The 25203-nt window shown below is 43.2% G+C and overlaps 1 protein-coding gene across 1 annotated transcript in view; it reads left to right on the top strand.

Annotated features, from left to right (window-relative positions):
* The window catches only part of LOC146980457 (dynamin-1-like), a 54853-nt gene that overhangs the window by 11716 nt on the left and 17934 nt on the right, over positions 1-25203 (top strand). The window contains exons 5-22 of the mRNA XM_085785678.1: positions 2138-2236; positions 4026-4186; positions 7278-7420; positions 9682-9817; positions 12009-12076; positions 13016-13154; positions 13237-13323; positions 14579-14649; positions 15628-15679; positions 15790-15801; positions 16013-16126; positions 17324-17433; positions 17952-18063; positions 18167-18178; positions 19266-19433; positions 21356-21442; positions 23142-23296; positions 24742-24897. Coding sequence (XP_085641804.1) covers positions 2138-2236; positions 4026-4186; positions 7278-7420; positions 9682-9817; positions 12009-12076; positions 13016-13154; positions 13237-13323; positions 14579-14649; positions 15628-15679; positions 15790-15801; positions 16013-16126; positions 17324-17433; positions 17952-18063; positions 18167-18178; positions 19266-19433; positions 21356-21442; positions 23142-23296; positions 24742-24897 — 1882 coding nt within the window. The remainder of the gene's footprint in view (positions 1-2137; positions 2237-4025; positions 4187-7277; positions 7421-9681; positions 9818-12008; positions 12077-13015; positions 13155-13236; positions 13324-14578; positions 14650-15627; positions 15680-15789; positions 15802-16012; positions 16127-17323; positions 17434-17951; positions 18064-18166; positions 18179-19265; positions 19434-21355; positions 21443-23141; positions 23297-24741; positions 24898-25203) is intronic.

Genomic DNA, 25203 nt, shown 5'->3' on the forward strand with positions numbered 1-25203 from the left:
CTTCCTCTGATCTCTGATCTCACCTCAGCTTCTCTGTCGGGGGGGGGTTCTCTTATTACATGCGATTTAGAGAATTTCCAGCTCATTTTTGATATTTTTGTCCCAAAATCAAGTCAAGATGTGTTCAAAACTTAAAAATAACCATTCTATTGAATTCATTGGCCCAAAATTGTGTAGAAAAATGTGTTAATTTGTCTCTGTGAGTTGTTTACTTCAAGAGCTACAGTATGCCAATTTCAATTTCAGTTTCAGTTTTTTCAGCTTCGAATTTGGGATAGGGGCAGTAAAGGGTTAAAAATAAACCCCATGGGACATTTGTTCATCCTGGTACCTGTCACAATCTTAAAGTAGACACTTTAAACACTTTAAAGATGAAGAAAAAACAGGTGGGGAAAAAAAATCCACTATGTGCTCGTGGACCCTGTTTCCATCTAGAAAAAAACATCAACTTAAACAAATATTTTGTAAAGCTTACAAAGATTTAAGAATATTTTTTATTCTCACAGTCACAGAGGGAGGAGATATACAGACCAACATATGCAGACAGTTCCAAGAAGTTTGGCTTCTTACCAGAACATTTAGACTTATGTATATAAAATTTGGATAAAATAATTAACAAATGAATCATATAAAACTGAGAATTTAGTATATTTATCATATTCAGTGAAGCCAAACAAAACATTTTTCCAGCATAAATGAAACTGGTGATAAATATGATCAGTGATAAAGCTGCAGAGTGTCTGGTGTGTGGGCCAGACCATAATAAACAGAGTGGGTCCAGTTCACATCAATGTCCTTCTTCAGCCTTTAACAGTATATATGACTAGCTGGGTCAAATCTACGAAGCATTTTAAATGAAATCTCTTTGACCTTGTTGGTTAAAAAAAACCTATTAGGTAGTAGCCCAATTAATATTTCCAACAAATTTTTCATTTTCATTTTTCATTTCTCCTTTATTTATTCAGGGAAGGTCGATTGAGAGCGAGCTCAAGCTTTTTCAATGACGCCCTGATTACAAAAACACAATTATACAAAATACAAGGTCATGATTCACAATCACATACAGGTTGTAAAACATTTGATCATAAGTTTTTAAAACTATCTAAGGAAATAAGACGATCCAGTTTCACACAGTTTTGTAGGTTATTCCACTTTTAGGGAAATGTAGATTTAGGCCCTGTCCCAATTCTCCCCCTAGCCCTAGATATTTGCCCTAACCCTACATTTTGCGCGTTCACGTGTAGAGGTAGGGTGTCCCATTACTCTAGGGAGGAAGGGGAAGTGCGATTTTGCCCTTAAAATCAGCCCTCAAAATGTAGTGAGATCCGATGCTTAAAACGAAGTGGAAAATGAAATTACCCGTTGTCACGCTCGATCGCCGTTTAGACAAATCTGAAATGGTTGAAGAAACATTACTATTTATCTCTCTGTGTGTTTTGTGTTGCTACGTGTGGTATTTATTGGGGGAATCACGGTGTCGTGTCAGTGGCTGCAGCTGACAGGGACAGCTAACGGTAGCTAAGCTAACGGTAGCAAAGCTAACGGTAGCTAAGCTAACAGCAGGACGTCAGCTGTTAAAACCCTCCCGTTGTGGGACACCACATGAAACTACTCCAGTTAGCTCAGTCATGTTGGAACTCAGATATCCGCTGGAGAAAATATTTTTTCACGGAGCGTTTATTGATTCACTGAGTTATTAAAGTTAAACAGGAAGCTAACCGTTAGCCCGACTAATCTCTGATAACTATGACTAATTACAAAAATTGTTTAGACTGAGATAAACAAACACAGCCAACGCAACAGGCAACACAACAGCGGAACCGCCGACATGTTTCCTGAATGAAATAGTAGTACGCTCCACCGGTAGAATTGTAAACATGTGACGTATGTTATCACGTTCGCTACGTTCACTTCACTAGTGGTGTCCCGTTTCCATAGGGAAAGATTTTCTGCCGCTTTCCCTCAACGAGGGGAATTTACGGTTGAGGGCACTCAAAACCAAGTGGAAGATTTAAGGGGGAGAATTGGGACAGGGTCTAAATGTAGGAGAAAGCAGAAGGGGCTCTGGTGATGTCATGGCTGTGATGTCATGGCTGTGATGTCATGGTTGTGATGTCATGGCTGTGATGTCATGCAGGTCTGAGGACCATCGGCGTCATCACCAAACTGGACCTGATGGACGAAGGGACGGACGCCAGAGACATCCTGGAGAACAAGCTGCTGCCGCTACGCAGAGGTAGAGAGACACACACACACAGACACACACACACACACACACATACAGACACACACATACAGACACACACACACACAGAGACACACACAGAGGAGGGAGGGGATTTGCATCGCTGCCCGATTTGTGACAATACTGGTCTGCGCGTGCACGAACCGGCCGCCATCTTTGACCGCTGCCTACGGCAACTCCACTTGGACAAACTTCATCAGGGCGCTGCCTGATCTGTGTACAATCACAAGTCTGCTTAAAGTTCTGTACATTTAAAACAGTACTGTGGTATATTTCGATGTCGATGCTGATGAAAAGATGACCACTCTGACACGTCTTCTTTGTAGATGGTAAAAAATGGTTTATTACAAAAAAGATACAGTGTCAAAAAGCCGAATCTTCGAGAAGCCTCTGGAACCAATTACGAGACCTCTGGGTCTTGGCCAAAAGTCCAGACCTTATATACTCTAAAACTCCACCTCTCTAAACAGAAGGATGTAGGTGAACAGGATGGACATAAGCTAAGACAAAACCTAACATGTCCAAATGACCCTCTGGTATTTGACATCTTGACCAGGCAGTTATCCTTAGGCTAACTTAAACGTGGGTAAAACAGACCAAATACCAATGTCCAGCAAAAGTGACCTAACGTAAACATACAGTATAGTCTTCAGTCTAAACAAAGACTTGTTTATTATACCAGTCATTTACCTTCAGGCAAGCAAAGGACACACCTGGAGATGAAAGACAATTCTAAAGATAAAAGTAAAGAATTTAAAGTGGATTATATACTAAACACAAAAGTAACTCTCAGAGTAAATTACTTACAAATTAGGAGGTAGAAAATACACTACAGTACTAAAGAACTTTCAGTTTTGGTTGAGTTTGGCGGCGCCTGTGGACCAAAGCGGTAGTGTTTTGCCTGAAGGAAGACTCCATTTCCCATGAACACTAGCGTGAAGCCCTGTAAATATCCTGCATTAAAATGAACAGAAGACATCAAAACTAAGTTTCTGTTTCCAGTGGATCATTTCAAAGTGAAAACACAAACATAATCCATTGCTAAAGTGCCGTTTTGCCTGTTCCCTCCTTGTTGTGACTCGCAAAAGTGAAAGTGAAAGTAAAGTGAGAGCTGGGTTCCTACCATGCTCCTCAAAGCTGCTTAGTGCCAGAGAAAGAGATACAGACCATAATGATACAGACCCCCTCAGGCCACGACAGAGGTGTCATTCAACTTGTTGTAAGTCGATGTATCATCACAAAAGTTATGAAAATATTACATGAAGGTTGAAAAGTTCCTTAGTGCTGGTTTAAAATACGGTGCTGTGAAAATGATTTTTTTTTTAAAAAAAAGCTCTGGTTGCTCTGTTTTTATGACTGTAAAGTTGGGATGTGTTTGGATGTTTGGCTGTTACATTTAGTGCATATAAAGTTAATATATTAATAGTTTATTCAGTGAGTGTTGTGGTTAGTTGTGATTGTTTGTGGTTGTCATGGTGATGAGGCCGGCGAGAAAAGCACTACTACACTAACTGTTCCTGTTTTCTGATCATCAAGATCCAAACCACCACAACCAACCCTAAGTTACATTACTAAGAAAGTATTTTTTATAAAAATAAAAAGATAAACCGTCTCTGGCGACCAGTGATCCTAAGTCAGTTCAACTAAGTTTGTCCAAGTGGAGTTGCCGTACGTAGCTGTCACAAATCAGACAGTGACGGGGGGGGGGGGGGGGGGGGGGTGCGACAGGTAACAACTACAACGACCTGTGACCTTTGACCTGTGACCTCTGACCTGTCAGGCTACATCGGCGTGGTGAACCGCAGCCAGAAGGACATCGACGGGAGGAAAGACATCAACGCTGCTCTGCAGGCGGAGAGGAAGTTCTTCCTGTCGCATCCGTCATACCGACACCTGGCCGACCGCATGGGGACGGCCTTCCTTCAGAAAGCCCTCAACCAGGTAACACACACCTAGATACACCTAGATACACACCTAGATACACACTAACACACACCTAGATACACACCTAGATACACACTAACACACACCTAGATACACACCTAGATACACACTAACACACACATACCGACACCTGGCCGACCGCATGGGGACGGCCTTCCTGCAGAAAGCTCTCAACCAGGTAACACACACCTGATACACACTAATACACCTAGATACACAACTACACACACCTACACACACCTGGCCGACCGCATGGGGACGGCCTTCCTGCAGAAAGCTCTCAACCAGGTAACACACACCTGATACACACTAATACACCTAGATACACAACTACACACACCTACACACACCTGGCCGACCGCATGGGGACGGCCTTCCTGCAGAAAGCTCTCAACCAGGTAACACACACCTAGATACACAACTAGATACACCTGGATACACCTAGATACACCTACACACACCTAGATACACCTACACACACCTACACACACCTAGATACACCTACCGACACCTGGCCGACCGCATGGGGACGGCCTTCCTGCAGAAAGCCCTCAACCAGGTAACACACACCTAGATACACACTAACACACACCTATACACACCTACACACACCTAGATACACACTAACACAACTACACACACCTACACACACCTACCGACACCTGGCCGACCGCATGGGGACGGCCTTCCTTCAGAAAGCTCTCAACCAGGTAACACACACCTAGATACACACTAACACACACCTAGATACACCTAGATACACACTAACACACACCTATACACACCTACACACACCTAGATACACACTAACACAACTACACACACCTACACACACCTACCGACACCTGGCCGACCGCATGGGGACGGCCTTCCTTCAGAAAGCTCTCAACCAGGTAACACACACCTAGATACACACCTAGATACACACCTACACACACCTAGATACACCTGGATACACACTAACACACACCTAGATACACCTACACACACCTAGATACACAACTACACACACCTACACACACCTACCGACACCTGGCCGACCACATGGGGACGGCCTTCCTTCAGAAAGCTCTCAACCAGGTAACACACACCTAGATACACACTAATACACCTAGATACACAACTACACACACCTACACACACCTGGCCGACCGCATGGGGACGGCCTTCCTGCAGAAAGCTCTCAACCAGGTAACACACACCTGATACACACTAATACACCTAGATACACAACTACACACACCTACACACACCTGGCCGACCGCATGGGGACGGCCTTCCTGCAGAAAGCTCTCAACCAGGTAACACACACCTAGATACACAACTAGATACACCTGGATACACCTAGATACACCTACACACACCTAGATACACCTACACACACCTACACACACCTAGATACACCTACCGACACCTGGCCGACCGCATGGGGACGGCCTTCCTGCAGAAAGCCCTCAACCAGGTAACACACACCTAGATACACAAACCTACACACACCTACACACACCTAGATACACACCTACACACACCTACACACACCTACACACACCTACCGACACCTGGCCGACCGCATGGGGACGGCCTTCCTTCAGAAAGCTCTCAACCAGGTAACACACACCTAGATACACACTAACACACACCTAGATACACCTAGATACACACTAACACACACCTATACACACCTACACACACCTAGATACACACTAACACAACTACACACACCTACACACACCTACCGACACCTGGCCGACCGCATGGGGACGGCCTTCCTTCAGAAAGCTCTCAACCAGGTAACACACACCTAGATACACACCTAGATACACACCTACACACACCTAGATACACCTACACACACCTAGATACACACCTACACACACCTAGATACACCTACACACACCTACACACACCTACCGACACCTGGCCGACCGCATGGGGACGGCCTTCCTTCAGAAAGCCCTCAACCAGGTAACACACACCTACACACACCTAGATACACCTAGATACACACCTACACACACCTAGATACACCTACACACACCTAGATACACCTACACACACCTAGATACACCTACACACACCTAGATACACACTAACACACACCTAGATACACCTACACACACCTAGATACACACCTACACACACCTACACACACCTACCGACACCTGGCCGACCGCATGGGGACGGCCTTCCTTCAGAAAGCCCTCAACCAGGTAACACACACCTAGATACACCTAGATACACCTACACACACCTACACACACCTACACACACCTACACACACCTAGATACACCTACACACACCTACACACACCTAGATACACCTACACACACCTACCGACACCTGGCCGACCGCATGGGGACGGCCTTCCTTCAGAAAGCTCTCAACCAGGTAACACACACCTAGATACACAACTACACACACCTATACACACTAACACACCTAGATACACACCTACACACACCTACACACACCTGGCCGACCGCATGGGGACGGCCTTCCTGCAGAAAGCCCTCAACCAGGTAACACACACCTAGATACACACACACACACCTACACACACCTAGATACACACCTAGATACACACCTACACACACCTAGAACACCCTGCAGAAAGCCCTCAACCGGGTAACACACACCGACACACACACACACACACCTGCGGCCTCATTTATCAAACAGGGTGTCAAAGTGCTACTAAATTTTGACGTACGGTGAAAAGCCAAAAATGGCGTACACCCAAAATATTTACACCTTTTTCAGATCTATCAAACTGTGCGTACGCAGCACAACTCTCCACAACTTCCAGTGATAAATCACACCAGACCCAAGAAAAGTGCGGATGTGAACACGCCTCATATCCCGCCCACTAAACGGCCCATCACAACCATATATGGTCATTGCAAATCAGCACGTGCATATTAAGTAGCCATGTGACTCTGGAAACGTGTGGACTGACGTCAGTGGACGGACAGAGAGCGGAGAAAGAAGCGGAATTTCTCTGAAAGCGAGATCCATGGCAGTATCAGTCAGAAAAATCAATTCTTCTGTTGCCGTAGTAACCAGAGCATTTGTGTCCCTCGCCTCCAGCAACTGACCAATCACATCCGGGACACGTTGCCAGGGTTACGCAGCAAACTGCAGAGTCAGCTGTTGTCCATCGAGAAGGAGGTGGAGGAGTACAAGAACTTCAGACCGGACGACCCCAGTCGCAAGACCAAGGCCCTGCTGCAGTAATACACACACACACACACACACACACACACACACACTATACACACACACACACACACACACATATGCACTTATGCACTTTTTATTATGTACACTGATGAATGCAGGAGCAGGCAGGAGGACAGCTATCTGATTACATTTTCTGATGACACTCAGCGTATCCACGGGGTCTTGAAAAGTATTAAAAAGTGATAAATCCATTTTGGGAAAAGTAAGACCCTTAAAAAGTATTAAAAAGTCTTAAATATTGAAGGTATTTTTTCTGAATTAGCTGTCCAAGAGTTTGAGTCCTAAAAAACATTGCGGAAGTGTGTGAATTTATTTGTTTTATTAAAAAACAAAGATGAACCGGTTCATGAAAAAGAAAAGAAGATTGTTGTTTTTGTTTTTTTGAGGGTTGAGCAATGTTTTTTCGATAAACTTTGCCTTTGATTTATTATTCCAGCCTATTATGAATTCTGTTGTATCATAGTGGTCTAGAGTCTTTATCACAAACTAAAACTGTTCAGTTAAAAGTGACACTGATGTAAATGGTTACAGCTTGAAGCGGCGCTGAGGTGTTAAAAATGTTGAGAAGGTCTTGAAAAAGTCTTAAAAAGGGATTTAAATTAACTTCAAGATTCCTGTATTTACCCTGGACACTGCACTACTGTCCCTCCTCTATGGTTCAGCTTCAGGATCAAAGCCTGGGAGCTCCTTAACCGATTTTATCTCCTGGTGCGACTGTAACTTTATGGATCTAAATGTGTCCAAAACCAAAGAATTGATGATTGATTTTAGACGCAAGAAAGAAATTCCCACTGATCACTGAGTGCATCATACATATGTGGAAATATGTGTAAAAATATGTGTAAAACAAATCGCTTCTCTAAATCATTCGTCCCCTCTGCACTCAGACTCTTAAATTCCTCATCGTAGGGTTTCTCTATTTTTTAAATTTATTTTTTAATACTATACCCATTTCAAGCTCCGTGTTGTTGTCTGATGTGTGTTGTACTGATGTGGTATATTGATGTGTTGATGAAAAGAAGTGATCACCGCCGACAAAGTAGTTTATTAACAAGAAGAAGAGCAGTGCACAAAAAATGTTGAATCTTGGAGCATCTCATGGTGCCAATGTGAGATCTCTCTCTATGGCTCAAAACCACAATCTTTATATACTTTCTAACTCCAAAACTCCACCTCCTCCCCACATAAGGATATAACTGACCATATTAGGCATTAACTGTTCGACCTTACTGTAACAGAAGCATTCTGTAAATCCAAACAACACCTGTATCTGTCTAACATACACAGTTCATGTTTTGTGTTCATAAACACAAGACAGGATCTAGCCTATATATCATTTTACGACCTTGAGTTCATGCTTCGGACAAGGCTGAACATCAGCTTAAGGCTCTGAACAACAACAACACATTCACCTAGGGTAGCTACATCTCACAAGGGTCACTCATGTCTCATCTATTACTGTTACTAAACACTTTCCTTCAGTTCCAAGAGAAACAGAAGAACATAATGCATGATGTTAAAGCTAAAAGTTCAGGTGGATAAAACACTACACTGATTATCTATTTATTGTCTATTTATCGTGGGCCATGTAGACCATACAAACCACGACAACCTGCTGCTCAAAATGAATTGCCCCTTGTGGGATTAATAAAGTTGTTTTGAATTTGAATTTGATTGAATTGATGCATGTACACACTCATGTACACACACTAGGGTTGCAAAGGGGTGGAAAATTTCCAGTAAATTTCCGGAAAATTTCCAGAAACTTTCCATGGGAAGTTAAGCTGGGGAATTTTGGAAATATTCCAAATTGGAAACTTTCCATGGGAATTATGGGAATTTATGGGAATTATGGAAATGTATGGGAATTATTGGGAATTTATGGGAATTAACTGGAAATTGGGGGAAATTTAGACAAACTGGATCATATCCAAACATAAATGTAAATATTTTATTTTGTCATAAGCAGACATCCATGCAAATAATACAATTAAAAAACATTTCAACAGATTTATTTGTGAGTAGAACTTTATCAAGTTTTAATTCTTGTATGAACAATCAATTATTTTACTGAACCACAAAAACATGAATGTTGAGTAAAATTTTACTCACCCTCACCAATCAATTTTGTAAATTTCGGATTTATTCCCGTTTATTCCCATATATATACAACCCTAACACACACTAATACATATGTATGGTGTGTGTGTATGGTGTGTGTGTGTGTGTGTGTGTGTGTGTGTGTGTGTAGGATGGTGCAGCAGTTTGCCGTAGACTTTGAGAAGAGGATCGAGGGCTCTGGAGACCAGGTGGACACCTACGAGCTGTCAGGAGGAGCCAAGATCAACAGGATCTTCCACGAGCGCTTCCCCTTCGACCTGGTCAAGGTGACACACACTTTAGACTTTATTTATTTGCACATAAAAACAACAACAAAACATTTACTTATCTCTCTTACTAGTAAGAAAGATACGCAAAAGAAATGTGCAGGTGAGGTCTGAAACCCGAAAGACTTATAACATGACCTCACCTCACACAACTTAACACAATTTATACTCCCAATTATAGATTACTGTGGTGTTATATATCAAAGTGCTCATAAATCAGACCTTGCTTCACTTAACATAGCCTACAATAGACCCTTAACATAGCCTACAATAGACCCTTAACATAGCCTACAATAGACCCTTAACGTAGCCTACAATAGACCCTTAACATAGCCTACAATAGACCTTAACATAGCCAAATAGACCCTTAACGTAGCCTACAATAGACCCTTAACATAGCCTCAATAGACCCTTAACATAGCCTCAATAGACCCTTAACATAGCCTCAATAGACCCTTAACATAGCCTACAATAGACCCTTAACATAGCCTACAATAGACCCTTAACATAGCCTCAATAGACCCTTAACATAGCCTAATAGACCCTTAACATAGCCTAATAGACCCTTAACATAGCCTAATAGACCCTTAACATAGCCTACAATAGACCTTAACATAGCCTAATAGACCCTTAACATAGCCTACAATAGACCCTTAACATAGCCTAATAGACCCATAACATAGCCTAATAGACCCATAACATAGCCTACAACAGACCCTTAACATAGCCTAATAGACCCATAACATAGCCTAATAGACCCATAACATAGCCTAATAGACCCATAACATAGCCTAATAGACCCTTAACATAGCCTAATAGACTGTGTAGATTTGTCCTCGGATGCCCTTTTCTTACCCATCAGTGCACAATGTTCACTAGACCCAACTGGCTAACATTGACTATGAGAAGACACATGCACTGGTTACAGCTGATATAGAAATGCATTTACGTTAATTATCCATCCTATCTACAGCAGTATCTTACACCATACACATCAAGTTATCATATCAGACGTTCATCACAGCCCTTTTCTCCTGTTCCTAATGTCATTAAATCATTTAGTAGAAGAGCTTTTGTGTTAAAAGCAGCAGCAGATTGGAACAACCTTCCTGTTAATATCAGATCAGTTTCTCTCTTGGGATCTTTTCATCTCATGGTGGTCTCTTCCTGTTTCCACTGAAGATGCATCTCTGATTGGTTGAACTGATACTAATCATTATATAGACTGAATCTCCTTGTTTACATTCTACTTCCTGGTAGAAAACCAGCTGTAATGTGAATGAGATCAATAGTAATGAACGAGAGTTTAGCTATATATCATATTTTTCACGCCCTATCACCGTTTAGACAAATCTGAAATGATTGAAGAAACATTACTATTTCTGTGTGTGTGTTTTGTGTTGCTATGTGTTGTATTTATTCAGTTTGGGGGAATCACAGTGTCTAGAAAGCATCAGTGGCTCAGCTGACAGGGACAGCTAACGGTAGCTAAGCTAACGGTAGCTAAGCTAACGGTAGCTAAGCTAACAGCAGTAGCTAAGCTAACAGCAGGACGTCAGCTGTTAAAACCCTCCCGTTGTGGGACACCACATGAAACTACTCCAGTTAGCTCAGTCATGTTGGAACTCAGATATCCGCTGGAGAAAATATTTTTTCATGGAGCGTTTATTGAGTCACTGAGTTATTAAAGTTAAACAGGTAGCTAACCGTTAGCCCTGCTAATCTATGATAACCATGACTAATTACAAAAATGTGCACACATAAATAGTAATGTTTGTCCAATCATTGGTTTTATAAACTTTACAAACATCAGATTAGTCTAAACGGTGATATAGTGACATGAAAAAGTAGATATATATAGTGAAACTCTCGTCCGTCACTATTGTTCGAATGCTGGTTTTCTACCAGGAAGTAGTTGGAAACAACAAGGAGATTCGTCCTATACTGTCATTTCAGTCTCAGTCTCGGCCATTGTGGCCTTATTATGGTAGTTTTGTTTTGTCCCAATGTAGTAGTAGTAGTGTAGTCTATGTTTGGACCCCCTCGAAAACAAGATGGTTCATCTCAATGGGTTTTATCCAACTAAACAAATTTTCAACACGCACACACACAGACACACAGACGCACACACACAGACACACAGACACACACACACACACACACTAACACTGTACTGGTTGTGTGTTTGCAGCTTGAGGGCGATGAGAAGACCCTTCGTAAGGAGATCAGCTACGCCATCAAGAACATCCATGGAATCAGGTGAGTGTTGCTGCGTTCAAAACAAGGTTTGGGAATTCCCAACTCGGAAATTTCCCAACTTTCCGACATCATTGCGTTCACGCTGCAGGAACTCAGGAGAAAAACCATGGCTACCTGAAGGAAGTTTGTCGTATTGTGGCTCATAGCTGAATATGAAAAATCAATGCAGCAGTAAATGATGTTTATTCTGGAGGAGAGGAGACGCTGCAGATGAGGTCACATATAATGTTACAGCCTTGATAACAGTTAAACCTTATTTCCGTCACATACGAGGAACACAATTTCACACCATACAACAATCACAGCTTAATATAAACGTATTTCATAGAGGCTACTGCAATAATACACAAAAATATTCATTCAGACCTCAACAAATAACTTAAAATGTCTAAATTCTAACCGTTTAAGACAAGGGCATGACGCCATGTTTTGATGTTGTCGTGACGTCAAGTCGGAAAGTCGGAGCTCTGATATGATACCTGAGTTCCCGACCTGTAATTTCTAACAATTCAATTCTAAAAGAAAGACTGGGGATCTCGCTTGTGTTTTCCAGTGAGGAAATTGATTAATATTAAACACATTAATACAAATGTTAAAGTTTATTTTCAGTGCAGTAAAAAGATTCACATTGACTTGTTATATAAGTAGGCTATACTGGTTTATTGCAGCTGATACTGATACTACTACTTCTACTACTGTCTAGATATGAATTATGTTTTATGTGTTCTTTTTGTAAACATGAGAAATGTACTCTGCTTCTGTCTGTAACGCTGCGCTGATTACCACCTCCTTTTCAAATGTATTAGCGTGTTACGGGTCAAATATTACCTAAATTTTATTTGTAATGCGTTATATTACCGCGTTACAGCAAATAGTAATACATTACTGTAATTGTGTGTCTGTGTGTGTGTCTGTGTGTGTGTGTGTGTGTGTGTGCAGGACGGGGCTGTTCACCCCCGACATGGCGTTCGAGACGATCGTGAAGCGTCAGATCTCTCAGATCAAGGAGCCGTGTCAGAAGTGTGTGGACATGGTGATCAGCGAGCTGGTCAACACCGTGCGCCAGTGCACCCAGAAGGTACCGTTGCTATGACGACGCTGTTACACTATGACCCGCTGGTTTGACCCCTGACCCCTGACCTCTGACCTCTGACCTCCAGCTGGCCCAGTACCCGATGCTCAGAGAGGAGATGGAGAGAATCGTGACTCAGCACATCAGAGACAGAGAGAGTCGCGCCAAAGACCAGGTGACCAGAACTCATCTTCATCTTCACCTTCACCTTCATCTTCACCTTCACCTTCATCTTCACCTTCACCTTCATCTTCATCTTCATCTTAATCTGCACCTTCATCTTCACCATCATCTTCATCTTCATCTCCATCTCCATCTTCACCTTCATCTTCACCTTCATCTTCATCTTCACCTATGTGGTATATTGATGTGCTGATGAAAAGAAGGGATCACCACTGACACGTCTTCGCTTGTATTCAAAAAAGGAGTTTATTAACAAGAAGAAGAACAGTGTACAAAAAATGTCAAATCCTGGAGCATCTCTGGTGCCAAAATGAGATCTCCTTCTCTCAACCCAAAAACCTTCCTTTTATATGTTGGCTTATCTCCAACACTGCACCTTCTCCAGACAGAGAGGAACCTCCCGTCCAGGTGGTCAATGACCTCTGACCTGACTTTTTAACTTTTAGGCAAGAACGAACCCAATGGCCTGTATCTCAGCAGGGCCCTTGACCATTAGGGGAGACAGCAGAATCAACAATCACCTTAAACCAGGCACATTCCATTCGATCAGATTACTTCTAAACAAAACATGAAGTCCATCAAGCAGAGCATCGATTCACACATTCCTACAGTTCCAGACAAGGCACACATACAAAAAAGAACACATGATGATGATAACAAGATACTAAAGCAAGACAGTTCAGGTGGATAATACACTACACCTGCACCATCATCTTCATCTTCATCTTCATCGGCTGTTGATGCGTGTCTCCACTGCAGGAACCTGAAGAACCCTCTTCAGCAACTTTTACGGGGGTGAAAGGGTTGGAGATTGCCTTTATTTGACAGCACATAGTGAGATAGACAGGAAAGGGGGAGGCAGAGAGAGGGGGAATGACATGCAGGAAAGGTCTGCCCAGCGCGGGAATCGAACTGGGGGCGCCTGCGTTGAGGACTGTAGATGGGGCGGCCGCTTTAACCACTGCGCCACGCACCGCCCCCCCTTCAGCAACTTTTACGGGGCTGAAAGGAGTCTCTGCCTCTGGGTTGAGATTTACTCCGTGCTGATTGGTCAAACTCAAAGCAGGAAGTGATGCCAAGAGAAAGCAGCATTTTGAAAAACTAAAAAAGCATCTAGACGGCCAGAAAAAAGAGAGTAGTAGTAGTGTTTTTATTAAAAGCCCATAAAGGTTTTTAACTTCTCTCACACTGACTGTTCTTGTTTCATTTCTGTTTTTGTAATTGTGCCCCCCCCACCCCCCCCCCAGGTGCTGCTGCTGATCGACATCGAGCTGGCCTACATGAACACCAACCATGAAGACTTCATCGGCTTCGCTAAGTAAGAGAAACTGTTCTGCTTCTAATGAAAACTATTAACTATTGATAGGATGAAACCCAACCCCCCCGATCGCTATGGTTACAGAGAGTGTCTATGATGGGATGTATGACTGCACAGGTACAGCTACAAGTACCACAGCCAGTTATTGATCATTATAAGACTCTTATACCTCAACATTTAAACTGTATTTAACCTTTGTCTTGTGTCTTTCTGCTCCGTCTATGGTGTTTTAAATCAGCTGTAAAACACTAAAACTATTATTTATCATCCCATTAGTTTCTCATCTCTTGGTCACGTTGTTCGACTATTTTAACCATGAAAAGCTTGGTTCTGCACTTCTGATTTCAGTTTGAACTCTCATTAATATAACCGGGTCAAAATCGACCCGAACACCACAGATGTCATCATTTTAACCAGAGCATTTTAGAATTTTGTTTAAAAAAGGGTTATTTTAAATTGAGGTTCTAGAATATAATTTTTTCCAGGAAAAACACAGTTTTTATTTGGAGCTAACCAACTGCTGATCGGCGGGCGCTAACCCTGGGCGGAGGGATACGTGAGTTGGTTAGGTCCAAATAAAAACTGTGTTTTTCCTGCACTTTGAAGAGCTGGAAAAAATTATATTATAGTGAACAATGGAACTGTGTATTTATTTTCAGGTAAAACCTCTTTTAGGCCGTGAAAATAGGCCGTTTCTTTGGGTCTGTTCACAACAATGTATGTTGTAAATCTGTGGGCAGGGCTATTATGGGCTGGCGTTGCTAACGGGAGGAGTGCAGAGAGTCTTCTACTGCAATTAAAGTACTTAGGGGCTATTTGGAGATCATACAACCACACTCAAAATGATACTATCCCTTTAAATAACTACTGTTATTATTATCGTTTGAGTTATTTTTATTCATTTATTGCTTCATTTATCGTTTCAAATCTCCCTGTGTGTGTGTGTGTGTGTGTGTGTGTGTGTGTGTGTGTGTGTAGTGCTCAGCAGAAGAGCAGTCAGATGAGTAAGAAGAAAGCAGCAGGGAACCAGGTGAGTGTCTACAGGTGAACGGGGGGGTCGGGGGGGGGTTGATTCATGTTTCTCTTCTCTCACTCTTCTCTCTTCCTCCTCTTTCCTGTCTCTGTTGCCGCGGCAACCAGGATGAGATCATGGTGAGTGGTCACCGTAGTAACAGACGAATCCACTTCCTGTTGCTTCTCTCAACGTTGTTGAAGGAAGTTTAATTTAATTGATCAGTGTGATGACGTCACGGCTCAGCTGGTGTGTGTGTGTGTGTGTGTGTGTGTGTGTGTGTGTGTGTGTGTGTGTGTGTGTGTATGTGTGTGTGTGTGTGTGTGTGTGTGTGTGTGTGTGTGTGTGTAGGTGATCCGTAAAGGCTGGCTGACCATCAACAACATCAGCATCATGAAGGGCGGAGCCAAAGAATACTGGTTCGTCCTGACGGCCGAGACGCTGTCGTGGTACAAGGACGACGAGGTGACACACACACACACACACACGCACACAGTGACACACACACACACACATAGTGACACACACACACACACGCACACAGTGACACACACACACACACACACACACGCACACGCACACGCACACGCACACGCACACGCACACACACACACAACTATCTAACTAAAGTAAATGTCAATGGTTCTCAAAGTGGGAGGGTTGACAGGGGTCCACTACTTTTTCTGGACATTTTACCAGTTTCTTCTAAAAAAGTTTTAACTTTTTTTTTTATTTTGAAATGTTACCACTTTTTCTGTGAAATTTTACCAGATTTTTCTAAAAAAAAATTAACTTTTTGGTTTATTTTTTTCGATTTTAATTATTTTTCCATTTCTTCTTTTTTTTGTAAAAGTTTTACCACATTTTTCTATAATTTTTTGAAAAATTTTACCACTTTTTCTCGAATCCAGTTTCTTCTCTATTATTCTGTTCTACTTTTTACTATTTTTTAAAAGAAATTTTACCCCTTTTTGTATTATTGTTTGCCCCCCCCCCTTTTTGAGAAATTTTACCACATTTCTATAATTTAAAAAAATATTTTTTACCACTCTTTCTAGAATTCTTGGGTAATTTTGCCAGTTTCTTCTCAAATTTAATATTTCTCAATCTCAAAAAACTTTTTACAGTTTACTATACTATTTTTTTTTACCACTTTTTTAAAATTATTGTTTGACTTTTTTAAAATTTTTTAATTTTACCACTTTTTCTGAGAATTTTTTTTTTTTACCACTTTTCTAAAAATGTTTAAACTTTTTTGTTTATTTTTTTGTGAGAATTTTTACCACTTTTTTCTAGAAATGTTTCAACTTTTTGGGAGAAATTGTACCACTTTTTTCCAGAAATCTTTCATAAATGTACGGTGCCTAATTTAAAGGTACATTGATAGTTTGTGTATTTCTGGTGTGTTGTCCAATGGGGGTCCGTGGTCTCATTAGTGTCAGTTTTGGGTCCTTGATATAAAACAGTTAGAGAAGCAGCGTCTATGTGATACAAGTCTGAACAGTTTACCACCTAGAAAGCAGTTTACCCACTACAACACATGAGACTACACCACTGGTTGCTAGGTAACAGCAGTAACATTAGACTACACCACTGACACACACACACACACCTGGTTGCCTGGCGACAGACTGACCCCCCCAACCCCCGCCCCCTCTACAGGAGAAGGAGAAGAAGTACATGCTGCCCGTCGACAACCTGAAGCTGAAGGACATCGAGAAGAGCTTCATGTCCAGCAAACACATCTTCGCCCTGTTCAACACCGAGCAGAGGTTGGCCACGCCCCCTTCCATCCATCCAGCGCTCTGATTGGTCGGCCACGCCCCCATCATCCATCCATCCAGCGCTCTGATTGGTCGGCCAATTAGGTTTAGAGTAATGGTTAAGTTTAGGTTATAATTAGGTTTAAATGAGGTTTAGAGTGATGGTTAAGTTTAGGTTATAATTAGGTTTAAATGAGGTTTAGAGTAATGGTTAAGTTTAGGTTATAATTAGGTTTAAATGAGGTTTAGAGTAATGGTTAAGTTTAGGTTATAATTAGGTTTAAATTAGGTTTAGTGTAACGGTTAAGTTTAGGTTATAATTAGGTTTAAATGAGGTTTAGAGTGATGGTTAAGTTTAGGCATTTGTTTTGGATGGTTAAGGTTAGGGTAAGGGGCTAGGGAATACATTACGTCAATGACATGTCCTCACAAAGATAGATTTACAAGGATGTGTGTGTGTGTGTGTGTGTGTGTGTGTGTGTGTGTGTGTGTGTGTGTGTGTGTGTGTGTGTGTGTGTGTGTTGTAGGAATGTGTATAAGGACTACCGTCAGCTGGAGTTGGCCAGTGAGTCTCAGGAGGAGGTGGACAGCTGGAAGGCTTCTTTCCTACGGGCCGGAGTGTACCCTGAACGCAACGTGGTATGACTCACTACTGCAACTACTGCAACAATACTGCAATAGTACTGCAATAGTACTGCATTACTACATGTATTCAGTCTATGATTGTGTGTGTGTCCCACAGGACAAAGACAAGGTGAGTCCCTACAGGACGACAGAGACCAGACCAGATCACGTGATCCAGTCTCTTTTGTTTGTGGCTTGTTTGTGGCTAAGTGGGCGTGTCTAACAGGGCTAAGTGGGCGTGTCTAACATGGGTCAGTGGGCGTGTCTAACAGGGGTAAGTGGGCGTGTCTAACAGGGCTAAGTGGGCGTGTCTAACATGGGTCAGTGGGCGTGTCTAACAGGGCTAAGTGGGCGTGTCTAACAGGGCGTGTCTAACAGTGATAAGTGGGCGTGTCTAACAGGGCATGTCTAAAAGGGCTAAGTGGGCGTGTCTAACAGGGTGTGTCTAACAGGGCTAAGTGGGCGTGTCTAACAGGGCATGTCTAACAGGGCTAAGAGGGCGTGTCTAACAGGGCTAAGAGGGCGTGTCTAACAGGGTGTGTCTAACAGGGCTAAGTGGGTGTGGCTAACAGGGTGTGTCTAACAGGGCTAAGAGGGCGTGTCTAACAGGGCGTGTCTAACAGGGCGTGTCTAACAGGGCTAAGTGGGTGTGGCTAACAGGGTGTGTCTAACAGGGCTAAGAGGGCGTGTCTAACAGGGTGTGTCTAACAGGGCTAAGTGGGTGTGGCTAACAGGGTGTGTCTAACAGGGCTAAGTGGGTGTGGCTAACAGGGTGTGTCTAACAGGGCTAAGAGGGCGTGTCTAACAGGGTGTGTCTAACAGTGGGTGTGGCTAACAGGGCGTGTCTAACAGGGGTAAGTGGGCGTGTCTAACAGGGTGTGTCTAACAGGGGTAAGTGGGCGTGGCTAACAGGGTGTGTCTAACCGGGGTAAGTGGGTGTGGCTAACAGGGGTAAGTGGGCGTGGCTAACATGGGGGTAAGTGGGCGTGTCTAACAGCAGCGTGTGTGTGTGTGTGTGTCTCTGTGTGTGTCTCTGTGTGTGTGTCTCTGTGTGTGTCTCTCTGTGTGTCTCTCTGTGTGTGTGTGTGTCTCTGTGTGTGTGTGTGTGTGTGTGTGTCTCTGTGTGTGTCTCTCTGTGTGTGTGTGTGTCTCTGTGTGTGTGTGTGTGTGTGTGTGTGTGTCTCTGTGTGTGTGTGTGTCTCTGTGTGTGTGTGTAGGTGGAGGCCGAGGAGGCGAGCGGCGACGGGCAGATCCACAGCCTCGACCCTCAGCTGGAGCGACAGGTGGAGATCGTCAGGAACCTGGTGGACTCGTACCTGTCCATCATCCACCGCACCGTCAGAGACCTCATCCCCAAGACCATCATGCACCTGATGGTCAACAACGTACGACACGCACACACAGACACACACAGAGACACACACACTCACACAGACACACACATGTGTAGCGGTTTTGGTACTCATCATTGCGTTGTGTAGTTTTAACATAAAAAAAAAGATGACTTAGGCAGATAGTGATTTTGGAGTTTAGAGTAATGGTTAAGTTTAGGTTATAATTAGGTTATAATTAGGTTTAGAGTAATGCTTAAGTTTAGGTTATAATTAGGTTTAAATTAGGTTTAGAGTGATGGTTAAGTTTAGGTTTAAATTAGGTTTATAGTGATGGTTAAGTTTAGGTTATAATTAGGTTATAATTAGGTTTAGAGTAATGCTTAAGTTTAGGTTATAATTAGGTTTAAATTAGGTTTAGAGTGATGGTTAAGTTTAGGTTTAAATTAGGTTTATAGTGATGGTTAAGTTTAGGTTATAATTAGGTTTAAATTAGGTTTAGAGTAATGGTTAAGTTTAGGTTATAATCAGGTTTAAATTAGGTTTAGAGTAACGGTTAAGTTTAGGTTATAATCAGGTTTAAATTAGGTTTAGAGTGATGGTTAAGTTTAGGTTATAATTAGGTTTAAATTAGGTTTATAGTGATGGTTAAGTTTAGGTTATAATTAGGTTTAAATTAGGTTTAGAGTAATGGTTAAGTTTAGGTTATAATTAGGTTTAAATTAGGTTTAGAGTAACGGTTAAGTTTAGGTTATAATCAGGTTTAAATTAGGTTTAGAGTGATGGTTAAGTTTAGGTTATAATCAGGTTTAAATTAGGTTTAGAGTAATGGTTAAGTTTAGGTTATAATCAGGTTTAAATTAGGTTTAGAGTAACGGTTAAGTTTAGGTTATAATCAGGTTTAAATTAGGTTTAGAGTAACGGTTAAGTTTAGGTTATAATTAGGTTTAAATTAGGTTTATAGTGATGGTTAAGTTTAGGTTATAATTAGGTTTAAATTAGGTTTAGAGTAATGGTTAAGTTTAGGTTATAATTAGGTTTAAATTAGGTTTAGAGTAATGGTTAAGTTTAGGTTATAATTAGGTTTAAATTAGGTTTATAGTGATGGTTAAGTTTAGGTTATAATTAGGTTTAAATTAGGTTTAGAGTAATGGTTAAGTTTAGGTTATAAATAGGTTTAAATTAGGTTTAGAGTGATGGTTAAGTTTAGGTTATAATTAGATTTAGATTAGGTTTAGAGTAACGGTTAAGTTTAGGCATTTGTTTTGGATGGTTAAGGTTAGGGTTCGGGGCTAGGGAATACATTATGTCAATGACATGTCCTCACAAAGATAGATTTACAAGGATGTGTGTGTGTGTGTGTCTAGGCAGATAGTGATTTTGGACTCTAAAAAGTGTTCTGATTGGTTGAGGACATAGCCAATAAGGCAAGGTGATGCAGCAGTGGTAGGAGAGGAAAGTTAGGCAGATATCTCAATTTGGCCAAAAAATGACTTAGGCAATTATGCTATGAGGCTAACGATGTGTAGCCCTAGCCGTTTTGTAAACAGAAATAAGAGAAAAACACTGTCAACTTATGAAACAGGACGTGCTCGACCGTTCGGGAGCTTTATGCTTAAGAAATACAACTTAAACCACCTCTTAGTATTGATATTAAAGTAATAAATATGAAACAATAGCGGAGCTCGTAGCTCGTGCACCTACCAGGGAAATAGACCCTAATCCACAGGGGCGATGCATTTAATTACCATAGGACAAACACGTTTCTGTGTTGTGTGGTGAGTTTTTTTTATGGCACGTGGAATCAAATTACCTTTTAACTCCGTTACACACGCGCACACACACACACACACACGCACGCACGCACGCACGCACGCACGCACGCACACACACAGACACACACAGACACACACACACACACACACACACACACACACAGTCAGCTGATGTGACTCGTCTTCGTGTTTTCTCCTCAGACGAAGGAGTTCATCCACGCCGACCTGCTGGCTCAGCTCTACTCCTGTGGAGACCAGAACTCTCTGATGGAGGAGTCTCAGGACCAGGTGAGACAGACAGGTGGAGAGACAGACAGGTAGAGAGACAAGTAGAGAGACAGACAGGTGGAGAGGTAGAGAGACAGACAGACAGACAGACAGGTGGAGAGACAGACAGGTGGAGAGACAGACAGGTGGAGAGACAGACAGGTGGACAGACAGACAGGTGGAGAGACAGACAGACAGACAGACAGACAGACAGACAGACAGACAGGTAGAGACAGACAGACAGACAGACAGGTGGAGAGACAGACAGACAGACAGACAAGTGGACAAGTGCGTCAGGTTTCCATAGAAACCCCAACACACCGTAAACAGGCCATAATAGGTGTGTTTCCACTGCAGGAACCTCCCCCACAGGGCCATTTACAGGAACTTTTACGGGGGCCAACGGAGTACCTACTCCAGGGTAGGTACTCCGTTGGCCCTGAAAAGCTCCTGGGTGGGGCTCGAGGTTAACCCGGCGCTGATTGGCTAAAGCTAGAGCAGCTCTGACGCTACCAGAAAGCACCAAAACAACCGGCATTTTTAAAAGGGGGAGCAGAAGGGGAGCATTAGCCTAGCAGACACCGCTGTAAACAACAAGAAAACAGCAGGAAGATGTAACAAATGGACCGACGGTGAGGTGCAGACATTGATTGCAGTCTACAGCACCGAGGAGATTCAGAGGGGGTTTGAGTCATCGCGGCCAAATGAAAATATCAGCACACCTCGACACACTGGGGATCCATCACGCCACAAAACAATGCTGTGAAAAGTAAAAAATTAGGTTTAGAGTAATGGTTAAGTTTAGGTTATAATTAGGTCTAAATTAGGTTTAGAGTAATGGTTAAGTTTAGGTTATAATTAGGTCTAAATTAGGTTTAGAGTAATGGTTAAGTTTAGGTTATAATTAGGTTTAAATGAGGTTTAGAGTAATGGTTAAGTTTAGGTTATAATTAGGTTTAAATTAGGTTTAGAGTAATGGTTAAGTTTAGGTTATAATTAGGTCTAAATTAGGTTTAGAGTAATGGTTAAGTTTAGGTTATAATTAGGTCTAAATTAGGTTTAGAGTAATGGTTAAGTTTAGGTTATAATTAGCAACAAGAAAACAGCAGGAAGATGTACACAAATGGACCGACGATGAGGTGCAGACATTGATTGCAGTCTACAGCACCGAGGAGATTCAGAGGGGCTTTGAGTCATCACGGTGAAATTAAAATATCAGCGCACCTCGACACACTGGGGATCCATCACGCCGCAAAACAATGCCGTGAAAAGTAAAAAAAAAAAAAAAAAAAAAACTCAAGCAGGATTACAATCAACCACCATGTGCACAAACACACAAACCAGAAACGCGGCTACCGCCTCAGCTCCTTCCATCCTTCTTCATTGTTGTTATGATTTTGACGTCACGGTCGAAACTGTCGCACAGCGATTAAGCGGCGATGGAAACTCATGACGTCGCCGCGGGGTCCGACTCTGCAGTGGAAACACGGCCACTGAGAGGGCCGAGTGAGAGGACGGTTCCTGTAGAAGTTCCTACCCCCTCCCTTTACCAGGAACTCCTGCAGTGGAAACACGGCTCATATGTAGCTGGTAAAGCAGCCATGTGAACTCTGGTTGGATCAGGATTCAGAGTTGGTCATTTCTGATTTAGCAACAAAGATAATGATGTGATAAAGTTTGAAGTGGAGATAAAGGTTTGTTGTGAACCCCCCCCCCTCAGGCTCAGCACCGTGATGAGATGCTGAGGATGTACCACGCTCTGCGCGAAGGCCTCAACATCATCGGTGACATCAGCACCTCCACCATCACCACGACGATGCCTCCGCCCGTCGACGACTCCTGGCTGCAGGTGACGGGGATGCCCTCGGGACGCAGGTAACCTAGCAACAGGCAGGACGCCACAGGGCGGGGCCACGGGGGCGAGCGCCACTGATACCGCTTTTCCACCAAACTGGTTCGGTGCTTAAAGAGCAACTAAACCCCTCAGTTTTGGATGACGTGCTCTAAGCTTGAAATTCAAAAAATGCCTTGATTATGGGCGGGACTCCAGGAGCACTCTCCGATCCCCCCTCCCCCCTGCGCCGCATTCACACCCGCGAAATCACACAAAAGAGAAAAAAAAGTAATAAACACACATCAACACTTCTGCTAGCGCTAACGAGCTACTAAGGAGCGACTCAGCACTAGTAGCGAGGACACTACCAGGAGAGGACGCCAGAGCCGTGACACAGCATCTACAGCTGATCCGCCGGCTCGTTAGCTCGTTAACGGCTCGTTAGCGCCGGCCGCACTAACGATTCCCATTCAGGCAGCTGTTAGCAGCCGGTGCTGATTGGCCGGGGAGCTAGTGGCCGGTGACGAAAGCTGCCTCCAAAACGTCATCTGCCTCCATCTCAGCCAATAGAAACATTAGATTGTAATAGCCGTGTTTCAACCCATAGAGGGCAGTCACTCTACATTTTTACTACAAAATACACCAAATTGAAATATTTTGACTAAAATGTCAAAAGTTGGACCAGAATCAACCGACAACACTACCTTATACCCAAATATATTTGTTTCCAGCAGAAAAAAGTGGTTTGGGGGTTTAGTTCCTCTTTAACTGGTTCAACTCTGGTTCCTCCAAAGAACCACTTTGCTTTTCCACTGAGTCAGAGCCACATCCCCATCAGGAGCTGCTCTGTCTCTGCTGCTGCTACAGTTAGAAACAGACATGTTAGCCTCTAACAGCCTAGCTAACAGCGGCTAACGCTGCTGCTACAGCTAGAAACAGACATGTTAGCTTCTAACAGCCTAGCTAACAGCGGCTAACGCTGCTGCTACAGTTATAAATGGACCAGAACATTAAAACCTGGTCCGACCTGCGGGTGTTGAACACTGGACCCGACGTAGAAGCAGACTAGGCTTTTTATTAACAATAACTCTAAATCCTGCTGAAAAAAAAAAGGAAAAAGCAGCCGTCTTCGCCGCGACCGGCAACTACGTTTGACGGCGATATGTTTTGATCTGAGCGTTAGCTGCTGTTAGCCACCGCCTGTAGCTCAGCTAGTTAGCTTCAACTGTGTTTACATTGATAAACAAACTTAATACATAGCGATAACGTGTCTGTATATCTTAGCGCTGGTCTTGTTGCTAAGGTAACCCTGCGGCCAGCCCCTGGAAGAACCGGTTCTTCAGAAGTTGGTGCTGGTCTGGAACCAGTTCTAAGAACCAAGAACCGGTGCTAAGCAGGAACTAGCTCCGAACCAGCACCAGAACCAGCTCGGTGGAAAAGAGGTATGAGTCATGTTCTCTCTCTCTCTCTCTCTCTCTCTCTCTAGGTCGCCCATGTCCAGCCCGACCCCCCAGCGTCGGGCCCCTCCCGGACCCCCCCGTCCCGGCGGCCGCGCGGCCCCCACTCGCCCCGCCGTGTCCCCTGACCCCGGGCCCCCCCCCAACGTCCCCTCACGGCCCAACAGAGCCCCTCCCCCCCCCAGGTAACCACAGTAACCAGAGTAACCACACCCCCCCACCAGGTAACCACAGTAACCACAGTAACCACACACCCCCACCAGGGAAAAGCTGAGGAAACTCTGCTTTCCTGCGCTGTGGTGTGACCTGAAGGCAGCACGACGTGTTGTTGTAGTGGTGTCCGAATGTTTAGTGATTATTAAAGGGATAGTTCAACCAAAATTGAAATGTGGACTAAGGGCTGGGAGAAGTTTCAGAGTCCTCCGTGGCTTCTCTGAGTTACAGGGGGTCTCGGCGTAGCAGTGCATGTCCATATGACGGTTGCTAATGGA

The sequence above is a fragment of the Trachurus japonicus genome, chromosome 9 (genome assembly GCF_045865225.1).
Source record: "Trachurus japonicus isolate A0001 chromosome 9, Traja_1.0".
NCBI classification, from domain to species: Eukaryota; Metazoa; Chordata; class Actinopteri; order Carangiformes; family Carangidae; genus Trachurus; species Trachurus japonicus.